The sequence below is a fragment of the Telmatherina bonti genome (assembly GCF_933228915.1).
Source record: "Telmatherina bonti genome assembly, chromosome: 6".
Taxonomy (NCBI): Eukaryota; Metazoa; Chordata; class Actinopteri; order Atheriniformes; family Telmatherinidae; genus Telmatherina; species Telmatherina bonti.
In genome coordinates, this window is record NC_136624.1 from 36406687 (window position 1) to 36431741 (window position 25055).

General features: G+C 45.0%; 2 protein-coding genes across 2 annotated transcripts; both read left to right on the top strand.

Annotated features, from left to right (window-relative positions):
* The first annotated feature begins 150 nt into the window (after window positions 1-150).
* On the top strand, window positions 151-19118 carry LOC306756686 (phosphatidate phosphatase LPIN2). The gene is made up of 20 exons (XM_079241512.1): window positions 151-191; window positions 3147-3347; window positions 3635-3730; window positions 3808-4052; window positions 5529-5636; window positions 5734-5845; window positions 5986-6808; window positions 6943-7036; window positions 7148-7335; window positions 7436-7529; window positions 7646-7715; window positions 11449-11541; window positions 11744-11802; window positions 12072-12222; window positions 12322-12470; window positions 12627-12713; window positions 13086-13238; window positions 16960-17074; window positions 17772-17875; window positions 17980-19118. Exons 2-20 carry the CDS (start codon window positions 3156-3158, stop codon window positions 18128-18130), a joined length of 3084 nt encoding a protein of 1027 aa, XP_079097638.1. The 5' UTR covers window positions 151-191; window positions 3147-3155; the 3' UTR covers window positions 18131-19118.
* Window positions 19119-22100: 2982 nt separating this feature from the next.
* trim107 (tripartite motif containing 107) lies at window positions 22101-23678 on the top strand (the record flags this gene model as incomplete). Its single annotated transcript, XM_079242149.1, has 2 exons — window positions 22101-22415; window positions 22542-23678. The coding sequence occupies 2 exons, from the start codon at window positions 22101-22103 to the stop codon at window positions 23676-23678; spliced, it is 1452 nt and encodes a 483-aa protein (XP_079098275.1).
* Between the last annotated feature and the right edge of the window lie 1377 nt (window positions 23679-25055).

Sequence of the window (25055 nt, forward strand, 5' to 3'; positions counted from 1 at the left end):
TTTGCAGAAAAAGCCAAAGAAAAAACTATTATATGCATCATTGAATGCTTTGCTTACTGTCTGACGGTGGAGGCGGGATAATCTCCTTGTCTGTATTGTGATTGGCTTTCGGATTGATTGACAGACGTCTGCGCTGGCGCAGTGCGCTTGGAAAAATGGATGATTTCAAACAGTGAAAAGCTGCCTAAAAGGTAATTTGTTCTTTGTGTCCTTTCTTGTGTAATATTCACAAATAAAATGCCTGCAACACGTTATAGTTACAGTGCTTAAGTATAAGAGATATTGACGTTTTATCTCTTTGCGCGATAGTTCTAATTACTCAGCTCTTTACTCGTTTTATACAAGGAAGTACTTTATGATTAATCACTAACTTCGTCGTTAGTTAAAATAAATAAACAGTTTGTAACGTTCTTGTCCGACAATAAAACTAAACGGTAACACCATAGATACACCATAAGGTAACAGGAACGTGCTGCGTCGCTCGTGCTCCAGTCAGACCTAAAGACTAAACATCAGACGTAAAGACGAGGCGAAAGTTACAAGTTTAGCCTTCATCCTCTTCCCAATGTGCAACACATCAACTGTAAACCTATACTTTAAGTCGTCTTATATTAGGTAAAACTGCTAAAACCACCCACCCACCGTGTTAATTAATATTTAATCTGATTTTAGTCTGGTTTCCAGTCATTTCCCTGTGTCCTGTTAATGGGGGATATTCTTATGTGATTGTGATGTATAAAATCATTTGTCAGACAAGCATGTGTGCATTTCAGACCTTTACATTTGGCTAACTCTACCCACGAGGAGACTTTGTTTGCAAATGATGAATAAAACACCAGTATATGTGTAGAACCTGCGAATTGAACCTGAATTATTACAGTCGAAGTTGCCAGGTCTCACAGAACCTGGCAACTTTCTTTTTGCTTTTAAGTGCAGTGGGTTCAATAGTTTTGATGGACTATCACTTCAAATCAACCACATTATAGAAAAAAAGAAGTAAAGATAGAAGTATTGCACAGCAGAGGGCTACAGAGTTATTTACATGGGTCACAGTTGGTTTTGTTGACAGCTCAGCAAAACATAACACAACAACATGGACTTTTTCCTCACTATTACACTATTTGTTCCTGTGAAACCTACCTTTCTGTCATGTTTTCCTGATACACTGCCCAGACAAAGATATTGCTCGAAGTTTTACAGCTTTTTGCTCCAGTTCCTCTTTAAATTGCTGGTGTTATTATGGATTTTCCAGCACTGATAGAATATTTCATGGAGAATCTCCTCATCTGTGATGTCCCAGAGAGCTGTGGTCATGACCAGAAACTCTGTTGCCTCTGTGTGTGTGTGTGTGTGTGTGTGTGTGTGCGTGCGTGCGTGCGTGCGCGCGTTGTCATGCCAGGTCCATTTCAATAGCCTGTCCGAGCCTTCCAGAAACTGCTGGTCTAGCTGTCATGTGCAATGCGAGAGGGGAAGTGTGAATTCAGTGGGGTGTATTGTGAAATTGTGTGCTACAGAGGAAGCATCAGTATGTGACTGAACATACTAGGACTCTCTTATAGAGTTATATATTTTGTTAACTTGCTCAACACAGAGAGGACTAGAACGCTGTCATCTCTGATGACCAGTGATCAAGAGGAAAGTCCTGTTTAGCTCAGCAGCTGTAACCGGCTGTATGAACTGTTGTAGCTATGTTTTAAAGCTAGCTAAATATAGCCTGATATTCACAGAGAAATATGTCAGGCATCATTTTTGTGAGGCTGGAGAGCATCATGTGGAACAAAGTTGCCAGGTTCCTCAGAAGGACGTGGAGGTGAAGTTTCTTCAGGCGGTTTGTGAGTTTGTTGGGTTGAAGAATTGTTCCTGGTGGAGCTCATGGCGGATGAGAGGTCAGGGCAGCACAGCCTGGTTGGGAGGGGAGACCTTCATCCTTCTCTCTGGGTAAGAAAAGAAACCAGGTCATTGAAAACAATGTAGACTGAATTTTGAGTTTTAATCCTTAAGGATCTTTTTAACACTGATCAGTTTAATTTTCACACGCTTTACAAAAATAGAATTTAATGTGAATCTGCATTTTTAACTTGTTTGAAGCATTATATTAAACATTGCTTCATAATTCCTCCAGTTTATGACCTTAACTGGCAGAATCGCAAAGACCGTTAAAGGCTGCTATTGAAACATAAAGTACAGCGTTGACATAACTAGAACTTGTTTGAGGAATCCACGGTCTTTCAGGGGTCCCCAAACAAGTTTGCTTGTTTGTTAAATGCTCAGAAAGTCATTTCACATTTCACAACAGAACAAAAGTTACATTTTACGTGGACTTTGACAAATTCTTTTGAATTTTTATGAAACTAAGTGGCAGCAAAATCCAGCATTACATTTTAAGTGGTGACACATGCAGTCAGACAGCATTTGTTTGCACGGTGGTTGTGTACATTGGAACTCCACCTGGTGAGCCATTTCACATGATAACCATGACATGGCAAGACAATGACATCAGGAGTTTCTTTTGTTTTACATTTGCAAACACCAGAGACTGTTCAATGAATCACATCTTAACTCTTACATGTTGACCTTTGGCACGTCACTCATGACGATCTTATTCCAAAGGTTAGTATGTTTAACTCAAAACACTTGAGAGTCCTGCCTGGCAGTCATTATTGAGACAACCTTCTGTTTCAGAGTTTCCTTCAGCAGACAAAGGTGGGAATTTCTCACTTTAAAGGTATCATGACTTTTATTAATCTTTGCATCTGTTGGCTCGATAATAACTTAATTGGCGGATTAGCATCTAAAAGGTGTAAATGGAAATATACAGTAGCAGTCAAAAGATTGGACACGCCTATTCATTTAAGGGTGAGGTGTGCGCAGACTTGACTGCTACTGTATATGTAGTAAATATTCTGCTGAATGAATGTCATCTTATTTTCTTGCTTGGTTTAGATGAATGCTTCTGTGATGTTATCTTTTGTTTGTTTCAGCTGGATCAGGTTTTTATTAAAGACAGATGAAACTGTAAACACAACAAACTGAAACTACAGTCGGCAGAAAGTACTTAACGCAGAGCAGACAGACACTTTTTTTTTTTTTTTTTTTGCTGTGTCAGTTCATTCCGTCTCACTTCGTGTTTTTTTTTGTGTCTCCAGTCACAAACCATGAACATCGTGGGCCAGCTGGCTGAGACGGTGTTTGTAACTGTGAAGGAGCTGTACCGTGGTCTTAACCCTGCAACTCTCACCGGAGGGATTGACGTCATCGTGGTGCGACAACCTGATGGATCGTTCCAGTGTTCCCCTTTTCATGTCCGCTTTGGGAAGCTCGGCGTGCTGCGCTCCAAGGAGAAAATTGTCAGTTTTTCCCTTTTTTTTTAAGTCAGGAGTCCTTGGGGGGCTGCTGTCCTGCAGGTTTTCCATGTGTCCCAACACACCTGACTTCCATTAAATGGATCCAACAGCCAATAAGGTTCTGCACAATGACTGATTAGTCTGAGTCAGGTGTGATGGAGCAGAGACACATGGAAAACCTGCAGGATTGTGGTACCTTTAAGTATTTTGTACTCTGATGTACTGATGTTGCTTCACCTGTGGTTACATTGGTCAAATATAAACACACTTCTCCGTTGCTGTGACTTCAGGTGGACATTGAAATAAACGGAGAACCCGTTGACTTGCACATGAAGCTTGGGGACAATGGAGAAGCTTTTTTTGTGGAGGAAAATGAAAACAGAGAGGTAAGCTGGACAAAATGACTGGTCACATGTATTTTAGATTTATTTATACATGTACTGCCCTGTCTGTTGTGTGTCAGGTCCCAGCCCATCTATGCACTTCCCCCATTCCTCTTGAAGTCCCTGAAGAGATTGAGGATACTCCTGAAGGGACCCCCATCCCTGGATCCCGCAAAAAGAAACGCCGCCGCAAGCGCGTGCGCTCTGACGCCCACCCGAGAGAAGAAGGCAGCTCCTCGTCTGAAGAGAGAGACAGAGAGAAGGAGTGTGAAGCTCAGCAGGAAGGCGCTGAATCGGAGGAGCTGTCCACATCGCTGCAAGTCAGGTCAGTCAGACGCCATGTGTACACAGATGTTTTCACTCCTGAACATGCCGAGTTTGTTGTTTACACGTCTTTCCATTCCTGTTTACATGCTACGTATAAAGTCTGATTCGTGGTCCGTGCCCGCATTAAGTCCTCCATTGGAACTGTAATTTATGCTCCCAAACATTGTCTAACAATGTTTAAAATGAATTAAACTTAAAAAAAAAAAAAAAATTTAAAAACGACTAAAAAAAAAAAAAAAAAAAAGCCATAGTGATTTTTTTAATTTACTTAAAACCTTTTTTTAGCCATACTGTAAATTCACAACCAGTTTAGCATCTTTTAGGACCTCCTGAACTTTCCAGTAAAGTTTTTACTCATCGGTAATGTTAATGTTCTTCTTCTCAGCACTTGAACAGCATTCTGTTGTTGAATAAACCATATGATGAAGTGTTTTAGATGTAATTTTGTCCCCAGTCAACACATCTTTCGCATTCAGCAGTATGGAGTGGTCATTTATGTATTTTCATCATTCTCCACTCTTCTGTAGTTCAGGATTCAAGGTTTCAAGTGGTAATTGTAAATATAACTCTATATTGTAGTACTTGCTAAAGGTTTCCCACAGCACTAACTCGCCCCTGTGGTTTAATTCATTATTAATCAATGAACAATCTTTTTTTGGCCTAAAATAAATTTTATTTAACAGTAGCTTAACAGGAAAGGGGGTCAGAGAGCAGGCAATGACATGCAGCAAAGAGCCCCAGACCAGGATTTGAGCTCTGGCTGGCCAGTCCTTGTGTGCTCTGAAATTTGTCCAGATTGCTTAAATGGTTTAAGAAAAGGCAAGTTTAATCGTATAGAACATTTAATGTATAAGATTATTCAAAGTGCTTCACATAAAAACATTGAAAGCATTGCAGATGAATCAAAGAAAGCATTAAAAAGTATTAAAAGGCAGCAATGAATTGCAAAACTTGTCATAAAATCCTAAATTAAATGAGTGATTAAAAGCAAGATCAGTTCAAATTTAAGATCTAAGTCTGTTAAAATATTATTTCATGCACTCCAGTCTACATGGAGAAGTTTCTCCTGGTCTTTCTGGGAGACTAAATGTTAAATTCTGTTGATGTTTTTGGTGGTAAAAAGCTTTGATGCGGCTGCTGAAAGACACAGACCTGGTTTGTGGTTTTAGGAGCCCCCTATGTCCAGGTAAACACTGATTGTGACCGTCTTCTCTTAGCTACCAAACTGCATTAGCTCAGTTTTAACAATGTTACAAAGTCCAGAGAGAGAAATATGCAAATTATCTTCCCATAGTGTCCATTTGTGCTCCTCAGAGGCTGAACCATTTATGGGTTGTGTTTTGTTTTTTTTTTGTTTTTTTAGCCAGTTTGTAATCTCACTCCCCTGTTGACATGAAATCATGGTAAAAGTGATGTGGAATTTCTAACGCTTACAACATCTTGACTTTCTATTTTTATGTGTGTGCATGTAAAGTAAGTCAGTGTACTACTCACTGTCTGAGGAGGCAAACGAGGAGCTGGGAGCAACGCCGTCCAGAGACACTCATCCACACTCAGATGGAGAGCCGTCCCCCTCTGAGAGGTATTAAATTGCTTTCAATAACTGATCATTTAATCTGGATGAGAAGCTCTGGAATACACAAATGGATCTTACTGCCTGTTTTTTTTTTCCTATCCAGTAGTGTGTTTTACAGTCGGCCAACTTCACCTAAAAGTGACTCTGAGCTTCTGGTTAAAAGTCAAGATTCCTCTGGGCCTCAGATGCAGTGGAACTGGGGAGGCTTTCCCATGGTATGCCAACACAAATAAACACACACACACACACACACACACACACACACACACACCTAAATGCACTTTTGAGCCATACCCATGTCATAGTAATGCTGAAGATGAAGTGCCAGTCTGAGATCCCGTCTTTCTTCTCGCAGCCTTGTCAGCCAGAGATGACAACAGCAGAGCTGCAGGCCATCTCCCATTCAGGAGCTTCTCATTTCCGCATCATTGAGAGGCAGGACTCCTTTGACATGGGCTACGAGCCTGTGATCAGCTGCGGTAGAGTAGGCAGCGTAACCGTGGTAAAACCACTGGCCAGGACATGCTCTCTTGATCTAGACAACTGTAGACCGCAAACCTCCTCTTCATCCCTGGAGAAAAACTTTCATTTTGCTCTTTCTACCCACACTGACCTCTTTATGTCTTGCACTTCATACGAGGATGTAGATTCAACAACAGTACTTGAATGCACTCAGGGACAAGAGGAGAAAAGAGACACGTCTTCCATTTCAGTCAGTCATGGCATTGATTCCTTTAATGATAAGGAAAGCACAAGTGTTGAACATGTCAGTCTTGTGACGGACACAGCTAGTCATGAAGATGATGATACGGCCTGCGTGACCAAACCAAACAATGCACAACTAAGAAAAGAAAGCGAAGACTTCACAGTCTTAGAAAGAAGTCAGAGAAGTAGAGAACCAGGAGAAGTGCAGTACCAGGTTGTCTTGTCTGAGCATCAGGGTTCGAGCAACAGTGCCCTCATCCCTGAGGGGGACAGTGGAATAGATCCCTGTGCTGAGGGAAGGGAGGAGGATGGCATACAAGGAGTCACTGATGGATCAGCAGCAAGTTCTCAAACAGAAAAAAATGCACCAAAAGCTGAAGTGAAAGACGCTGGAGTGAGCTTGACTGCTGCAGAGGAGTCAGCAAAATCCTCTGATGCTTCTTCCAAACCGGAGCAGCAAGACAAAAAGAAAGGTGAAGTGTTCGAGCATTTAAGCTATTTTTTTTTTTTTATGTAGCTTAAGTTGCACATTTCTGGTCCAGTCTCATTCTGGAATAAAAATAAATCCTGTTTAATTGTGTCTAATTGATCTGTCAATCGATTTCAGGTAAACGGAATCAACATCTTGGACCATCAGATATTTATTTGGACGACCTGACCACATTGGATCCTGAAGTGGCTGCGCTTTACTTCCCCAAAAGGTGACAGAATAGATTTAATACCAGTGTCAGAATAATTCAGAGTTGAAGTCTCTCTGGGGGGGGGGGTGAAAGATGTAAGTGGGTCACTTAAAGTCTCTGATGTGCCGGCAGTGAGGCGGAGGGAGCATTTCAGCAGGGCGCAGAGCAGGGCCTTGCCTCAGGTAGCCAGTCACCTCAGTCGGTCGGCAGCGGAGCTGTGGACAGCGGTACAGAGTACCTGTCAGATTCTACCTGCTACAACATGGACATCAGCATGTCCCTCTGTGGACAAGTGGGAGACACCAGTCAGATAACCAAAGGTAAGAGGGCCTGAATGTTTGTGGGCTTGTTAGAGAATGAAGAAAGAGACGTCTGGTGGAGTTAAAACAATCATCATCATGTTCCTGTTCTTTACTTCAGAAAAATTTCGGGAGCATCTGGTAACATACCAGGATTTCGTCAACAATCCAGGAATCATAGAAGATCCGAGTCTCGTCATTTGCATAAATTCCAAGTAAGATTTAAAGATGATTATTGAACGGTTGTTTCTATAAAGTCTCCATTACATCAAATCAATGTCTGTGAAGTTACTGTTTCATTCCTAAAGTAACCGGCTTTAACTTTATACAGCTATTACAACTGGGCAGTGGCTGCTCCCATGGTTCTGTCCATGATGGCTTTCCAGAAAAACTTACCAAAGGTATGTTAGTCGTTTTGAAACCAGCAAGGCACGTTTATTTGGACAGCACTTTTCATGTATGAGACAATCCCAAGTGGTTTACATAAAACATTAAAAGCATCACAAATAGAAGAAGCATAAAAAGCAACGACAAACAGCAAAAATAACAATAAAATCATAAATGAAATTAAAATAATTAAAAGCAGGATCAGTTAAATGCTGATTTAATGCATAGATGCATGAGAAAAAGACAGATTTTAGTCTGGATTTAAACCTTTTTTACACGGTAGTTTGTTCCACTTGTTAGCATAACAGCTACATGCTGCTTCTCCATGACTCTGGCCTGGACTCTGGCCTGGACTCTGGTCTGGACTCTGGTCTGGAGTCTGGCCTGGACTCTGGCCTGGACTCTGGTCAGGACTCTGGCCTGGACTCTGGCCTGGAGTCTGGTCTGGACTCTGGCCTGGACTCTGGTCTGGAGTCTGGTCTGGACTCTAGTCTGGACTCTGGTCTGGAGTCTGGTCTGGACTCTGGCCTGGACTCTGGCCTGGAGTCTGGCCTGGAGTCTGGCCTGGAGTCTGGCCTGGAGTCTGGCCTGGACTCTGGCCTGGACTCTGGTCTGGAGTCTGGTCTGGACTCTGGCCTGGACTCTGGTCAGGACTCTGGCCTGGACTTTAGTCTGGAGTCTGGACTCTGGACTCTGGCCTGGACTCTGACCTGGAGTCTGGTCTGGACTCTGGTCTGGACTCTGGTCTGGACTCTGGCCTGGACTCTGATCTGGACTTTGGTCTGGACTCTGGTCTGGAGTCTGGTCTGGAGTCTGGTCTGGAGTCTGGCCTGGACTCTGACCTGGACTCTGGTCTGGATTCTGACCTGGACTCTGGTCTGGAGGCTGGTCTGGAGGCTGGTCTGGAGTCTGGCCTGGACTCTGACCTGGACTCTGACCTGGACTCTGGTCTGGAGTCTGGTCTGGAGTCTGGTCTGGAGTCTGACCTGGAGTCTGGTCTGGAGTCTGACCTGGAGTCTGACCTGGAGTCTGACCTGGAGTCTGACCTGGACTCTGGTCTGGAGTCTGGCCTGGACTCTGGCCTGGACTCTGGCCTGGACTCTGGCCTGGACTCTGACCTGGACTCTGGTCTGGAGTCTGGTCTGGAGTCTGGCCTGGAGTCTGGCCTGGACTCTGGCCTGGACTCTGACCTGGACTCTGGTCTGGACTCTGACCTGGACTCTGACCTGGAGTCTGGTCTGGAGTCTGGTCTGGAGTCTGGTCTGGACTCTGACCTGGACTCTGACCTGGAGTCTGGTCTGGAGTCTGGTCTGGAGTCTGGCCTGGAGTCTGGCCTGGACTCTGACCTGGACTCTGACCTGGAGTCTGGTCTGGAGTCTGGCCTGGACTCTGGTCTGGAGTCTGGTCTGGAGTCTGGCCTGGACTCTGGTCTGGAGTCTGGTCTGGAGTCTGGCCTGGACTCTGGCCTGGACTCTGGTCTGGAGTCTGGTCTGGACTCTGGCCTGGACTCTGGCCTGGACTCTGGCCTGGAGTCTGACCTGGAGTCTGGTCTGGAGTCTGGCCTGGACTCTGACCTGGACTCTGACCTGGACTCTGGTCTGGAGTCTGGTCTGGAGTCTGGTCTGGAGTCTGACCTGGACTCTGGTCTGGACTCTGGTCTGGACTCTGGCCTGGACTCTGGCCTGGACTTTAGTCTGGAGTCTGGCCTGGACTCTGGCCTGGACTCTGGCCTGGACTCTGGTCTGGACTCTGGACTCTGGCTTGGACTCTGGCCTGGACTTTAGTCTGGAGTCTGGCCTGGAGTCTGGCCTGGACTCTGACCTGGACTCTGACCTGGACTCTGACCTGGAGTCTGGTCTGGTCTGGAGTCTGGCCTGGAGTCTGGCCTGGACGATGGCCTGGAGTCTGGCCTGGACTCTGGCCTGGACTCTGACCTAGACTCTGGCCTGGACTCTGGTCTGGAGTCTGGTCTGGAGTCTGGCCTGGACTCTGACCTGGACTCTGGTCTGGACTCTGACCTGGAGTCTGGTCTGGTCTGGAGTCTGGTCTGGACTCTGGCCTGGACTCTGGCCTGGACTCTGGCCTGGAGTCTGACCTGGAGTCTGGTCTGGAGTCTGGCCTGGACTCTGACCTGGACTCTGACCTGGACTCTGGTCTGGAGTCTGGTCTGGAGTCTGGTCTGGAGTCTGACCTGGACTCTGGTCTGGACTCTGGTCTGGACTCTGGCCTGGACTCTGGCCTGGACTTTAGTCTGGAGTCTGGCCTGGACTCTGGCCTGGACTCTGGCCTGGACTCTGGTCTGGACTCTGGACTCTGGCTTGGACTCTGGCCTGGACTTTAGTCTGGAGTCTGGCCTGGAGTCTGGCCTGGACTCTGACCTGGACTCTGACCTGGACTCTGACCTGGAGTCTGGTCTGGTCTGGAGTCTGGCCTGGAGTCTGGCCTGGACGATGGCCTGGAGTCTGGCCTGGACTCTGGCCTGGACTCTGACCTAGACTCTGGCCTGGACTCTGGTCTGGAGTCTGGTCTGGAGTCTGGCCTGGACTCTGACCTGGACTCTGGTCTGGACTCTGACCTGGAGTCTGGTCTGGTCTGGAGTCTGGTCTGGAGTCTGGTCTGGAGTCTGACCTGGAGTCTGACCTGGAGTCTGGTCTGGACTCTGACCTGGACTCTGGCCTGGAGTCTGGCCTGGACTCTGGTCTGGAGTCTGGTCTGGAGTCTGGCCTGGACTCTGGTCTGGAGTCTGGTCTGGACTCTGACCTGGAGTCTGGTCTGGAGTCTGGTCTGGAGTCTGGCCTGGAGTCTGGCCTGGAGTCTGGTCTGGAGTCTGGTCTGGACTCTGGTCTGGAGTCTGGTCAGGACTCTGGCCTGGACTCTGGCCTGGACTCTGGCCTGGACTCTGGCCTGGACTCTGACCTGGAGTCTGGTCTGGACTCTGGCCTGGACTCTGGTCTGGACTCTGGACTCTGGCTTGGACTCTGGCCTGGACTTTAGTCTGGAGTCTGGCCTGGAGTCTGGCCTGGACTCTGACCTGGAGTCTGGTCTGGTCTGGAGTCTGGCCTGGAGTCTGGCCTGGACTCTGGCCTGGACGATGGCCTGGAGTCTGGCCTGGACTCTGGCCTGGACTCTGACCTGGAGTCTGGTCTGGAGTCTGGTCTGGACTCTGACCTAGACTCTGGCCTGGACTCTGGTCTGGAGTCTGGTCTGGAGTCTGGCCTGGACTCTGACCTGGACTCTGGTCTGGACTCTGACCTGGAGTCTGGTCTGGTCTGGAGTCTGGTCTGGAGTCTGGTCTGGAGTCTGACCTGGAGTCTGACCTGGAGTCTGGTCTGGACTCTGACCTGGACTCTGGCCTGGAGTCTGGTCTGGAGTCTGGTCTGGAGTCTGGCCTGGACTCTGGCCTGGACTCTGGTCTGGAGTCTGGTCTGGACTCTGACCTGGACTCTGACCTGGACTCTGACCTGGAGTCTGGTCTGGAGTCTGGCCTGGACTCTGGTCTGGAGTCTGGTCTGGACTCTGACCTGGAGTCTGGTCTGGAGTCTGGTCTGGAGTCTGGCCTGGAGTCTGGTCTGGAGTCTGACCTGGAGTCTGACCTGGAGTCTGGTCTGGAGTCTGGTCTGGAGTCTGGTCTGGGCCCAAACGGTTCTGGCTCTTTGTAACATCCTCCTTCATGTTCAGTACAAACTTGGAACAGGCTCCTCGTTGCTCGGCTGATGAATTTCTCCTTCCTTCTGCGCCGACACACAGAGTACGATAGAGCGACTGGTGAAGGACAAGATGCCCAAAAAGTCTGGACGCTGGTGGTTCTCCTGGAGACGAAGAGACATGGACAGCAACCAGGTAGCTGCTCAGGAAGCAACGTTAATTATTATTCAGAGGGCTGTGCAGAGACGTTGCATGTTTGAGCTTGTAATGAATGCACACAGCAGTCATTTATCTGGGTGTAGCCTCGCTAGGCGTGTTTGTTTATGTAAGGAAATATGAAAACGTTGATTATAGAAACTGTTGCTGACTGTATGACTGTAAACTCTTGTTTCTTAAGCAAAAACAGTCAAAAGAAGAGCAAGAGGAGCAGCTGGAAAGTGTTTCCGCCACAGTTACGTAAGTCACCTCATTAGAAAACGATCCTACTCGGGTTAAGCAAGCCTGTAAAGCTTTACATGCTTCAGCTGGAGCGGTTCCAAATAAACCTGCTACTGAACAGCTGTTCTGCTGCTTTGTCATGTTTACAGATATGTAGGATTATGGAACATTAATACAAGGTCTCCTGGTGCATTTATGTTCACATTTACGTGATAAACATTTACGTTAGAGGACTACGAAGAGAAAGAAGGTCAATGTCATAATGTGGATTGTGATTATTTCTTTAGCGCAACGTTGGACGACATCGACAGTGACGAAGCAGCAGGACTCGGTCGTAAAGCCAGCCTTCCTTCTACTATATCTATAGAAACCCTTAATGTCTCTCAGTCAATCAACCAGATGTATCGCAAATCCCTGCGTCTGACTTCTAAACAGATAGTAAGATATGACCACACACATTTATAAACTTCCACAAAATGTAATGCATTTAGAGACTGAGCAGCTGGAATGTGTTGAACCATCATGTTCTGCAACCAGGAGCATCTAAATCTGCGTGAAGGAGCCAATAAAGTGGTGTTCAGTGTGACCACTCAATATCAGGGCACCTGTCGCTGCGAGGCCGCCATTTACCTGTGGAACTGGAACGATCGTGTGATCATATCAGACATCGATGGCACAATCACCAAGTAAAGAAAGAATGATTTAATTTTTACAAAAATTCTTTTTTGCTAGATGGAGGCATTAAAAAAAAAAAAAAAAGTTTTTTCTGATCTGATTGATTTTCTACAGATACTGATTGATCATTCTTGAGAAAAGTATTGACAAGTTTCTATCTCCTGCAGGTCAGATGCTCTGGGTCACATTCTGCCCCAGTTTGGAAAAGACTGGACACACAAAGGCATTGCAAAACTGTACCACAAAATACACCAGTATGGGACCATTTCAATCCATTTCCAGTAAAATTACACTCGATCACTTTAAATGAACAAAAAACTGTTCGATCAAACGGTTGTTTCTTTTTAAACATCCAGACAGTAACAAGTAAATATTCCCAAAGTGAAGTTCCGGTTTGTGATATCTTTCTTCTGTCATTTTAGTCACAAGTTACACTCCAGTCTTCACTGTTTCACATCATTACTGTTAGTCTTATACAGTACAGGCCTTGAAAACAATCGCTTAGGAACTTAATGTGTCAGGTCATCATGATAAACAGAATTTTAATCATTAGTCACTCACTTTTTTTTAATTTATCTTTCTAATTTTTTCAATCAAATCTTATTCTCGGCATCCTTTTCTTGCAGAAATGGATACAAGTTCCTGTACTGTTCAGCGAGGGCTATTGGTATGGCTGCCATCACTAAAGACTATTTGCAGTGGGTCAATGACAAAGGCACCGTCCTCCCGAAAGGCCCTGTGTTGCTGGCTCCCAGCAGCCTCTTTTCAGCACTACACAGGTAACAAGTGCACCTGCTGGTGCAAATGTTAAATCTTTATTTGTACTCTTAAAACTTTGTCCCAACAATCAGCAGCTCATTCGAGCAGCTGCAGAACAATTCATTAATTCATGCCCAGGAGCAGCAGAGGGTTGTAAGACAACAGGGCTTCCTGTTGGGTAGCTGCATGTAATGTAATGAAGAGATGTCAGTTAACAGGAATGTTGCAAGTCAGGCTCAAGTCTGACAAAGAGAAAATGTTTGTGTGATCTTGCGCTGACACTGTTGGAAAGGCAGTTTGGATCAGTCTTGAGTGTTGCTTTTCTAATTTAAAAACACCAGTACAAATACGACACGAGTTTAAAAGCGAACACAAAAACCAGTCTGATGCAGGAAAAAGGTGCACAGTTTCATGGGAATAACAGTCTCCAAGTGCCTGGATGTCTGCATGAGTACTTAGCAGCTAAATTATGTGAAATACACTGTTGTCAAACAACAAATGAATCCAGGTGTTTCGAACCCTTCCAAGGCCACAGGTGTGTAACATGAAGCACGTTGTCGTGCAGACCACTTCTACAAACATTTGTGGAAGAATGAGTCGCTCCTTACTGAATTCCACTGTGGTGCCATGATAGGATGCGACCTGTGCAACAATCCCAGTGGTGAAATTTCCTCGCTACTAAACACTCCACAGTCAGCTGTTAGCAGTTTTACAACAAACCTGGAGCAACTGAGAGCAACAGCAGCTCAACACGGAGGGAAGGGACAGCGGGAGCTGAGCTGCACGGTGCGCAGAGGTCGCCAGCTTTCAATCCCTGCAGACCTCCAAACTTCATATGGTCTTCAGATTAGTGGCTAGACGGCTTGGCGGTTGGGTTTCCATGGTGAGCTGCTGCTTCTGAGCCAAACATCATGCAAAGCGTCGGATGCAGTGGTGTGACACCCGCCATCACTGAACGCTAGAACAGTGGAAACGTCTTCTCTGGAGTGACAAATCATGCTTCTCCATCTGACGGACAAGTCTGAGTTTGCAGTTGCCAGGACAACGGCACCTGTTTGACTGCCAAGTGTGAAGTTTGGTGGAGGGAGGATGATGGTGGGAGGTTGTTCCTCAGGAGTTGGGCTTGGCTGCTGAGTTCCAGTGAAAGGAACTCTGAATGCTTCAGTATACGGAGGGATTTACGTCAATTCAGTTGAGAATAGTTCCTCCTCCTTCCTACATGACGGCACACCAGGACACAAAGCAAGGTCCATAACGACATGGATGAGCCAGTTTGGTGTGGAAGAACTTGACAGTCCTGCAACAGGATAGAATACCTGTGGAGACTGCGAGGCAGATCTTCTTGTTCAACATCAGTGTCATCCATCCATCCATCTTCTGCCGCTTATCCGGGGTCGGGTCGCGGGGGCAGCAGCCTAAGCAGGGAAGCCCAGACTTCCCTCTCCCCAGCCACATTTGCCAACTCTGCGGGGGGGATCCCGAGGCGTTCCCAGGCCAGCCGAGAGATATAATCCCTCCAGCGTGTCCTGGGTCTTCCCCGGGGTCTCCTCCCAGAGGGACGTGCCTGGAACACCTCACCAGGGAGACGTCCAGGAGGCATCCTGACCAGATGCCCGAGCCACCTCAACTGGTTCCTCTCGATGCGGAGGAGCAGCGGCTCTACTCTGAGCCCCTCCCGGATGACCGAGCTCCTCACCCTATCTCAAAGGGTGAGCCCGGCCACCCTGCGGAGGAAACCCATTTCAGCCGCCTATATACAAGATCTCGTTCTTTCGGTCACGACCCACAGCTCATGACCATAGGTGAGGGTAGGAACGTAGATCAACTGGTAAATCGAGAGCTTCGCATTCTGACTCAGCACCTTCTTCACCACGACAGACCGGCGCAGAGTCCACATTACTGCAGACACCGCACCGATCCGTCTGTCGATCTCGCGCTCCATCCTTCCCTCACTCGTGAACAAGACCCCGAGATATTTAAACTCCTCCACTTGAGGCAGGACCTCACTCCCAACCCGGAGAGGACAATCCACCCTATTCCGGCTGAGGACCATGGTCTCAGATTTGGAGGTGCTGATTCTCATCCCAGCCGCTTCACACTCGGTCGCGAATCGCTCAAGCGAGAGCTGGAGATCACGACCAGATGAAGCCAACAGGACCATGTCATCAGGGATTGGGTCCCTGCAATCTTGAGGCCACCAAGTCGGATCCCCTCAACACCTCGGCTGCGCCTAGAAATTCTGTCCATATAAGTTATGAACAGAATCGGTGATAAAGGGCAGCCTTGGCGGAGTCCAACCCTCACCGGAAACGAATCCGACTTACTACCGGCAATGCGAACCAAGCTCTGACACCTGTCGTACAGGGACCGGACAGCCCGTACAAGGGGGTCCGGTACCCCATACTCCCGGAGTACCACCCACAGGAGCCCCCGGGGGACACGGTCGAATGCCTTCTCCAGGTCCACAAAACACATGTAGACTGGTTGGGCAAACTCCCACGCCCCCTCCAGGACCCCAAGGAGGGTATAGAGCTGGTCCACTGTTCCGCGACCAGGACGAAAACCACAGTGCTCCTCCTCAATCCGGGATTCGACAATCCGGCGGACCCTTCTCTCCAGGACCCCTGAATAGACCTTACCAGGGAGGCTGAGGAGTGTGATTCCCCTGTAATTGGAACACACCCTCCGGTCCCCCTTCTTAAAAAGGGGGACCACCACCCCAGTCTGCCAATCCAGCGGTACTGCCCCCGATGTCCACGCGATGCTGCAGAGGCGTGTCAGCCAGGACAGCCCCACAGCATCCAGAGCCTTAAGGAACTCCGGGCGGATCTCATCCACCCCCGGGGCCTTGCCGCCAAGGAGCTTTTTGACCACCTCAGCGACTTCAGCCCCAGAGATAAGAGAGTCCACCCCTGAGTCCACCAGCTCTGCTTCCTCATCGGAAGACGTATTGGTAGGATTGAGGAGGTCTTCGAAGTATTCCCTCCACCGACCCATTACGTCCCGAGTTGAGGTCAGCAGCTCCCCACCTCCACTGTACACAGTATTGATGGAGCACTGCTTCCCCCTCCTGAGCCGCCGGATGGTGGACCAGAATCTCCTCGAAGCACTCCGGAAGTCTTTCTCCATGGCCTCGCCGAACTCCTCCCATGCCCGAGTTTTTGCCTCGGCAACAGTCGAAGCCGCATGCCGCTTAGCCCGCCGGTACCCATCAGCTGCCTCCGGAGTCCCACAGGCCAAGAAGGCCCGATAGGACTCCTTCTTCAGCTTGACGGCATCCCTCACTGCTGGTGTCCACCAACGAGTCCTGGGATTACCGCCACGACAGGCACCAACAACCTTACAGCCACAGCTCCGGCCGGCCGCCTCAGCAATAGAGGCACGGAACACAGCCCATTCGGACTCAATGTCCCCCGCCTCACTCGGGACATGTTCGAAGCTCTGCTGAAGGTGGGAGTTGAAGCTCGCTCTGACAGGGGACTCAGCCAGACGTTCCCAGCAGACCCTCACAACACGTTTGGGCCTGCCAGATCTGACCGGCTTCCTCCCCCACCATCAGTGTCTGACCTCATAAATATGCTTCAGGAAGAGTGGTAAAAATAATTTGTTGTCAGATGAAACATCATCGCCCATGCAGTGATTGTCCATTAGGAGGCTCCTACCTATTTGCTTAGTTAAATCCAGGTGGCAGCATTTTCTTCCGGCAGTGTATTTAACCATAAACTGTCCTAACTTGTGCAGAGAGGTGATTGAGAAGAAGCCGGAGGTGTTTAAAGTCGCCTGCCTCAGTGACATAAAGGACTTGTTCAACCCACACCGGCAGCCTTTCTATGCAGCCTTCGGCAACAGGACTAATGTAAGTAACACTGCAGACAGCAGTGATCTTAAGCAGTTTTCCAGGCTTGATGTTATGCTTGGGAGGGAGTTAAAACTTCCAGCACAATCCTGGGTTTGTACCGTCACAAGATTCTGTTAAACATGTAACAGAAATGTGGAATTAATGTTCCAAACGTGATTGCTGATGTTTAGAAAACACTGATGATGATGATGAGAATTTAATGATTCTATGAACAATACTTCACTTCAGGGGCATATTGACTAGGGCTGTGACCATATGTTTTTGTCCCGATTCGATTTGATTCCGATTTTTTTTGGGTGCCAATTTAATTTGAATTGCGATTCTCAAAATTCTTCGATTTTGCTGATTTTTGTAAATTAAAAACAAAAAAAATGTCTAAAACTGTTTTTTTGCTCGACATTTTTCTTGATTTCAATTGGGAAAAAACAACACAGTAGCCAGACCGTCATTCTGCTGCTATAATGCCCACTTGTCCAAGAAGACAAGTAAAAAGACCAATAAAAACAATAAAGATTACACATTTTTTTAATGGATTATTTTTATTTATTTGGGAAAAAAATATTTTTAACAAAAAAAAATCTATTTTAAAATTGTGAAGCAAAAAAATCCCGTTTTCAGATTTTTTTTTTTTTTTTTTAAATTAGATTTTCCCACCCCTCAATTTCACACTGTGATGATGTGTTTTCCTTTGCAGGATGCTTATGCCTATAAGCAGGTTGGAGTGTCTGAAACCAGGATATTTACTGTCAACCCGAAAGGAGAGCTCATCCAGGAGAGGACTAAAGGCAACAAGTCCTCGTAAGTATAAGAAGGAACGAAGCATTCTAAAAAAAAAAAAAAAAAAAAAGTTCAATTTCACGCTTAATAATGTGTGAATGGCATGATGTACAATGTGTTTGTAGGTACAGCCACCTCAGCGAGTTGGTGGAGCATTTCTTTCCCATGCTCTTTCCTGAAGGCAGCACTTCATCTGTTCTCGACTGTCCCGAGTACAGCAGTGTGTCCTACTGGAAGGAGCCTCTGCCAGAACTGGATCTGGATGCTCTGCTGTAGATGCACCTCTGCATACATCAGACTCATACATACGTATAAACAAACGCATAAATATACGGTTTGTGTATTTTCCCTTCACGGTAGCCTTTGGTTGACCTGCAAACTGCAGTGTTGGTTTATGAGCAGCTGAGTGAACTGGAACAAAAAGGGAGAACAGTTCCACCACAGACTGCAATCAGCTGGTGACAAATGGAACTTTTTATGTCGATGCTCGAGTGTAAAAATCCTACAACGAATGCTTGACTTCTATACCTTGGGAACGTATTGGTGTTATGTTTATGTGTGTAATTTTTAAATAACAAAAAAAAACGTAAACATTTGCGCTGTAAACATGGACCAAACATATCTAATATGTCTTGAAAAAATTAAGTCATTTTAGAAACCAAAAATCTACCGTGCCTTACTTGAAGCAGACACGTGACTAAAACTCAGGCAGATGGCCGCAACTGTTAGAAAAACCTTTTAGTCTTTCTTTAGTGGAGATTAGAAAGGTTGTTGTGAGGGTTTTTATAGACAGATGCAACAAGAAACCAAACATGGTTTGTTTGCAACACTTCTATGGTCAGAGAAAACAGCATGTCTGAGTTTCTTCGATGCAGATGCAGCGGTCATCATGAATGGTTCTGACTTGCAATGTTTTTAAACTGCACACTAAAGTGAATGATCTGTTGCAGGTTGAATGTTTCTGACTGAACTCAAGGCTATGGGCGACTTACCTTTTTAGATTTTCTTTAATGTGTGAGAACTGCTGGATCTGATCAGATGAAGACCACTGTGAAACTACAGCAAGCACATTCTCGTCTTCCTTTTATGTAAGCCACTTTCTAAATTGTGGAATGTTTGTAAGCTATATGAATAGCCAAGTTTATTGGTCTAATAATGAGTTTTATTCCAGAACATGTATGTTGACTGAGATGCTGCCATGTCTTCATATCATAAATACACTTTTATATTTATTTTTCCATGTTTGTCCTCTTAAAGCTTTGAATTCTGCAGTTCTTTTTAAAACAATTGTCCAAAGATATAAATAAATTTTAAACAAAACCCGATTTGCCCACCATATTTGTTGTGATCTTGAAATCGCCTCAGTCGATTGAGAAATTATATATATATAGCAACAAGTCAGACGCCAGGCGAGTGAGTAGTACTCCCAAAAAATGTGCCAAAATGCCCTGCAATACTCTCCTGTCAGGTGTGAGCCAGTCACAGATGTGTTGCTGGCTCCTGATTGGGATATTGGAATGAGATTCTGGAGCCAGCGATGATCCCTTATCTCTATAATCTGGGACCGAGCTTTTACACTCTCCCACAGTAATGAGGTAAAAACATCACATATCGGCCATTTTTACACACTGTCAAGCCCCTCAGTGGCAAGAACAGTTTATGCTGGTCAAATATTTCTGTGGAACGGTGTTCCATTGCCATTCTTCAATAAGAAGTTGTTGAAAATCGCCTGGGAATGGTTGTGGTGGTTCGGACATATGCACCACACCCAAGCTGATCCTGCAAGTGTTCAATTGGGTTGAGGTCTGGACTCATGGTGGTCCATTCCAGCCTCTCTGGCCCCCAATTTCTGGAATATGATAAGAATAAAAGAGGAGTGGAGGTGTGAATAAGAAAAAGTAACATAAACACAGCACAAATAAGAGAAAAGTATATTGCACTTGTTCAATTGCACTTATTTTATTGCACATCGACCGTAATGGCAGTGGAGACATTGTGTTTATGTCAAAGTATGGAGAACATGCAAGGACACAGTCTGGGCAAAAGAACTTTTTAAAGGTGTAAATTTTTATAAAATAGACTCATTACAACAAATAGAGTTGTAATCAAATATAGAAAAGAAAGCTACGTATATTTTTGAACGTCTGCTCTCTGAGGATGATCCTACCTTGTACGTCTTAAATCACTGTTTCACATATTTATGCTTATTTAATAATAACTTTGAGCCAATCCACAAGTTTTGGAGGTGTTGCTTCTGCATTCATGGTCATTTAACTTTGTACAGTCATCACACCTGCGACTTTTATGGCCTTTAATCCTCTTCATACAACACACACAGTCTGGAAAGATAAATATAATCACACACAGTGAGATGGACCCATAAAGATGCTGCTTTGTGATAAAGAATACAGCAGTGTTGATGTACACACGTCACTTAAGGAAACATTACAGAAGTACTTTCTGGCGTGCTGCGTTCACTGGCACTTGGGCATCTGAGCTTTACTCAGGTAAAGGTCAGTTTAAGCTGAATATTTGTTTTTAAAGAAAAAAAAAAAAAGATAGTTATACTTAGGGTAGCACTAAGGGAGGTGGGCAGTCATATTGTAGCAGTGGCATAAAAACGACCATGTTATCAGCCTTGTAATTAGGTAAGTAATAGTTAACAAAAGGTCTTTTTTCCCCGTCAGAAGTAGGAACATAACCTCCACCCCCAAACAGCCACTTTCAGATGGAAAAAATAGACTTGCTTAAAAAACAAACAACAAAAAAAAGCTTTATTTTCACGGGCCAGGGAAACAAAAAGGAAATAAATAAATAAAACGTTTGTATGAACTAAATCTGTCATACAAACGTCTCTGAGATACAGTAAAGTAGGCAGAGTGTTGTACAGGTGAAGTATTTAGTTAGAACTGCAGCTTCATGCACATAGTCAGACTCTGCCCGTAGAAAACAGTCATAAAGTCAGGTGAAGCCACCTTCCTCTTGGACTCATTCCACGTGGATGGATGAAGGCGTCAGGTGTTTATTACAGACGCAGATGTTTCTGGTCGCACATCTGCGTCAGCGCGTCTTTATTGACTCACCTGAAGCAGGAAGACTCCACATTTAAGCCACGGGAACATCAGGTGAGTCTTACCAACTGGATTGGGACTTTTCCCCTTTGAATATTAGGATATTTGGTAGGTTTATAAACTCATGTAGCTGATATATGAGCTACACGCTGCTGGAGAAACTGCGCACATAACAATAACGCAAAACAAACTAAGACGCAAACACCCCAAGACTAAAGTCAGGATTTATAATAGCCGACGTAGCCAAGAGTAAAGAGAAGGAAACGAGAGTGGGTTTGGCCGCGTGGATCCTGCTCTGTGGAAATCGAAACCTAACTTTCCAAACGGCACGCAGTAAGAAGGACGCACAGCCATTTCCCACCTGCATTGTTTTGGCTTTTAGCTCTGATGTTTCAGCCTTTGGACACATGGCGTCATTTCCATATTTTAGCATGTAAAAAATCTTAGCTGTGTTCTGATTTGTGTGCATTTAGGCTGAATGTATTAATTTATTTAGTTATATGGTGTTGTACTTTGACCTTTTGGTACTGGTGGGTGTAACTTCCTGGAAACACCATTTGCTGGAGTTAATACAAAGCTACTGGAATATTTTGTGGAAAGGCTTTTACTTGACAATTTATTGTTCTTATTATTAATAATAATAATAATAATAATAATGATTTTTTTCTTTATATTTCCCTTCAAGTGTAACCATATAGTATAGTAAGTCAACACAAACTTAAAAGAAAAAATAAAGTTTAATTTTAGTTCAGTCCACTGCTACCTTTCATTGTCTCAGTATTATTTATGATCAGAGAAAAAATAAAAAAATAAAAAATAAAATAATAATATAAAGTTAGAATGTTGGGGATTTTCCTCTTGTCAGCCATCATTTATAATAAATGAAGATTATTTGAGGCAGTTTGACCAGAAACTCTTCTGTATTCAATTCTAATCTTGCAGTTATGTTATTATCCAATGTAACATAGCCTTTAAAATTAAATTTAAAATAAATAAACAAGAATTTCTTCAAAATGACTTTTGCATTACAGTGCTGGAAAATGTCCCATTCACCTCCAAAATGATTTAATAAGTTAAACAAATAAAAATCATACATAAACTACAATGTGCATTTACCTGTAACAGTTGTTTTGCTTTCTTTTGTTTGCTTCTTAAGCTTTCTGGTACCCGTCATCATGTCTGGGTGTGAGGATGAAGCAAACACTTACACAGAAACTCCTTCAGAGGCTTTGGCTTTGGAGCTTACGTGCCCCATATGCTTGCAGCTGTACTCGGAGCCAGTGTCTCTTCCCTGCGGTCACATCTACTGCTTTGCCTGCCTTAAGACCATGGGAGAAGGCCTTGACCAACACAGCTGCCCAGAATGTCAAGCTGAGTACAAGGGAACCACCGCCCTTGTGAAAAGCTTCAAAATGTGCAGTATCGTAGAGACCTACAAAGCCACCGCTGGGAAAATCCTCTCCCCTGCAGACCCTTCTGATGTCGGCCATGTAACATTAAACAGCGCTCATAGCTCTGTTGCTGGTGAATCTGACACAAACCATCATCACAACTTAGCAACAGCTGAAGAGAGCAACAAAGATGGTGCAGAATGCACAGCAAAGGCTGACTTTAAGATTGGGTCTGGATCCACTGAGCATCCCTCCAGTTTGACAGAAGAAAAGGGCAGTGACCAGGGAAAAAGGGAAATGTATGAACCTAAGTTTGAGCTTGCATCTCAAATCACAGAGTTAAACCTCAAGTTGGAGATGGCAGAGGAAGTTCTGGAGAAAGAAGAAGCATGGAAATCTGAGTTGGCCGCTGCTAATTCTCAGCTGAGAGAGAAAGCATGCAAACTGTTAGAGCGGATAAAGGACATGGCACAGAGCTACAGTGAACAGGTGACACAGATGATTGAGGAAGAGCTAGGTCCAGGAGAGGCCGATGTAGACAGTCGAGTCAGTCAATCCTCTGAACTGACAAGGCAGCTGAGGCAAACTGTGCTCAAAGCTGAGTCCCTGCTGACCGAAAAGGACGAGACTACATTCAATAATGACCTCCAATGTCTGCAACCATGCATTGTGGATTTACTGGCAAGACCAGTAAGAGAAGACAAAGAAGACCACGTTGAAGTAAAAGTCTGCCCTTCACGAGCTTGTCCCAAGCTGGAGCACATGAACGCTGAGCTGAAGGAAGGACTTGGAGAGATTCAGCGTTCTCTTCGGACCACCCTCAACCCATCAGAAGTTACCTTTGACCCAGAAACAGCCCATCCTAATCTCCTTCTCTCAGAGGATTTGAAGACGGTGACTTTCAGCGCTGTCAAACAGCCCTATCAGTCCTCACCACAGAGGTTCACCAGCTTCTTCCAGGTCCTCAGCACCCAGAGCTTCTCTGAAGGTGAGCATTCCTGGGAGGTGGAGCTGGAAGGCTCTCCGTGGATCATCGGTGTGTGCTACAGTGGGAAGATAGAACGCAGCGGGTTGCCATCTGCGCTGGAAAGCAGCCGGAGCTCCTGGTGTCTGATGTGGTTCAATAACCTGCTAACCGCCTTTGAGCAGAGTCACAGCGTCCCACTGAAGAGAACCACTGTTTCATGCAGGCTTGAGATCAAGCTGAGCTTTAAAACCCACAGACTGAGCTTCTACAACATCAGCCCTACAAGTGGGAAGACCCACATCTACACATTCAAGGCTAACCTGAGTGAACCAGTTCACTTAGCTTACAGGATGATGTCAGGGCACCCCAAAGCCCGCGTCACGATTTACTCATAAACACAAGTGATCGAAATGTACTGCATGGAGCATAAATTCAAGCTTGTAACACCAAAATGGAGACTTCATGTTTGTAATTAAATCATTTAACAAAGTGCTTCTGAGATAATAAAGGTCAGATTGACATGATGTGTGAATTACTCAGACTGTAGTTTAGTTTGCTTGCATTTAATACGACAATGCAGGGTGCCAGTCTGCATGAATACAGAATATGTGAAGAAATATCTTTTATGTCACTGCAATGGTCTCAATGTAATCTACATGTAATTAAAACAATGAGAAAACACATTACAAATAGATTCATTTCATTTCTTGCCCCTTTAGATTGTTTTTAAACTTCCACCCAACAAATTAACTCATTATCGACAGTTGAAATCCTATTAATAGTTTGTCATATAATGAGTTTCCAAAATATCTCACTTTACTTACCTAGCTCATTTACAGTGTATTTACCAAATTTGTTATATAACTGACACATGATAATAATAAGAAATAATAATGTCTATAATTGTAAGGTCAATTATGTACCTTATTATTATTATCATTATGTAATAATAATGTCAGACAGACTGTACTTCTTAAGGAAGCTGAGATTGTTTAATGTCTGCACCAAGATGTTGCATATCTTCTATAAGTCTGTTGTGGAGAGTGCAGTCAGCTTTGCAGCATCTGCTGGGGTAGTAGCATCAGAACCAGAGACTTGAAGAGAATCAACAAACTGATCAAGAAAGCTGCTTCTGTGCTTGGAGTAACTCTGGAGCCGCTGGAGCTGATTGTTCAAAGAAGAATGCTGCACAAGCTGATGAAGATGATGGGAGGATTCTTCACACCCTCTCCACAACACAGTGAAGAAACAATAAAGTGTGTTCAGTGAGAGGCTTCTTCAGGTCCGCTGAAAGAGTGAAAGATACAGAAGATAATTCCTGCCAGCAGCCATCAGCACCGGAACAAGACCTCCTCTAGTTAATTATTATATACTACAAAATTGAATTTCCCTTTTGGGGATTAATAAAGTATTTTTCATTTCATAAGCTTCCATATTTATCTCGCATTATAGCAATGAAAATATTTAAAATCTTTCTTTATTCTTTATTCCAGACACAACGGTCCATATCAGCAATTAATAATAATTAAAAAAAACAAACAAAAAAGAACAACCTCCCCCCCCCCTCCCCCCAAAAAAGAACAGATGCATAGACACATAGCCAATACACACACACACACACACAATAATAAAAACATCCGTAAAGACAGACATTTATTCCAGTGCTCCCAAAAACAGGAGAAACACCTCGTGTCACTTAATTTAGGCTCAATCATAACCATTAAAATTGCATTTTTTGACTCTCTTAATCGACACATAAATCTATACATGAA

Coding starts and splice junctions, on each gene's coding strand:
- LOC306756686 (XM_079241512.1), top strand. CDS start 3,156: ATGAACATCGTGGGCCAGCTGGCTGAGACGGTGTTTGTAACTGTGAAG. Junction 11,542..11,743: donor GAGACATGGACAGCAACCAG/GTAGCTGCTCAG, acceptor TTGTTTCTTAAG/CAAAAACAGTCAAAAGAAGA. Junction 12,471..12,626: donor ATCGATGGCACAATCACCAA/GTAAAGAAAGAA, acceptor TATCTCCTGCAG/GTCAGATGCTCTGGGTCACA.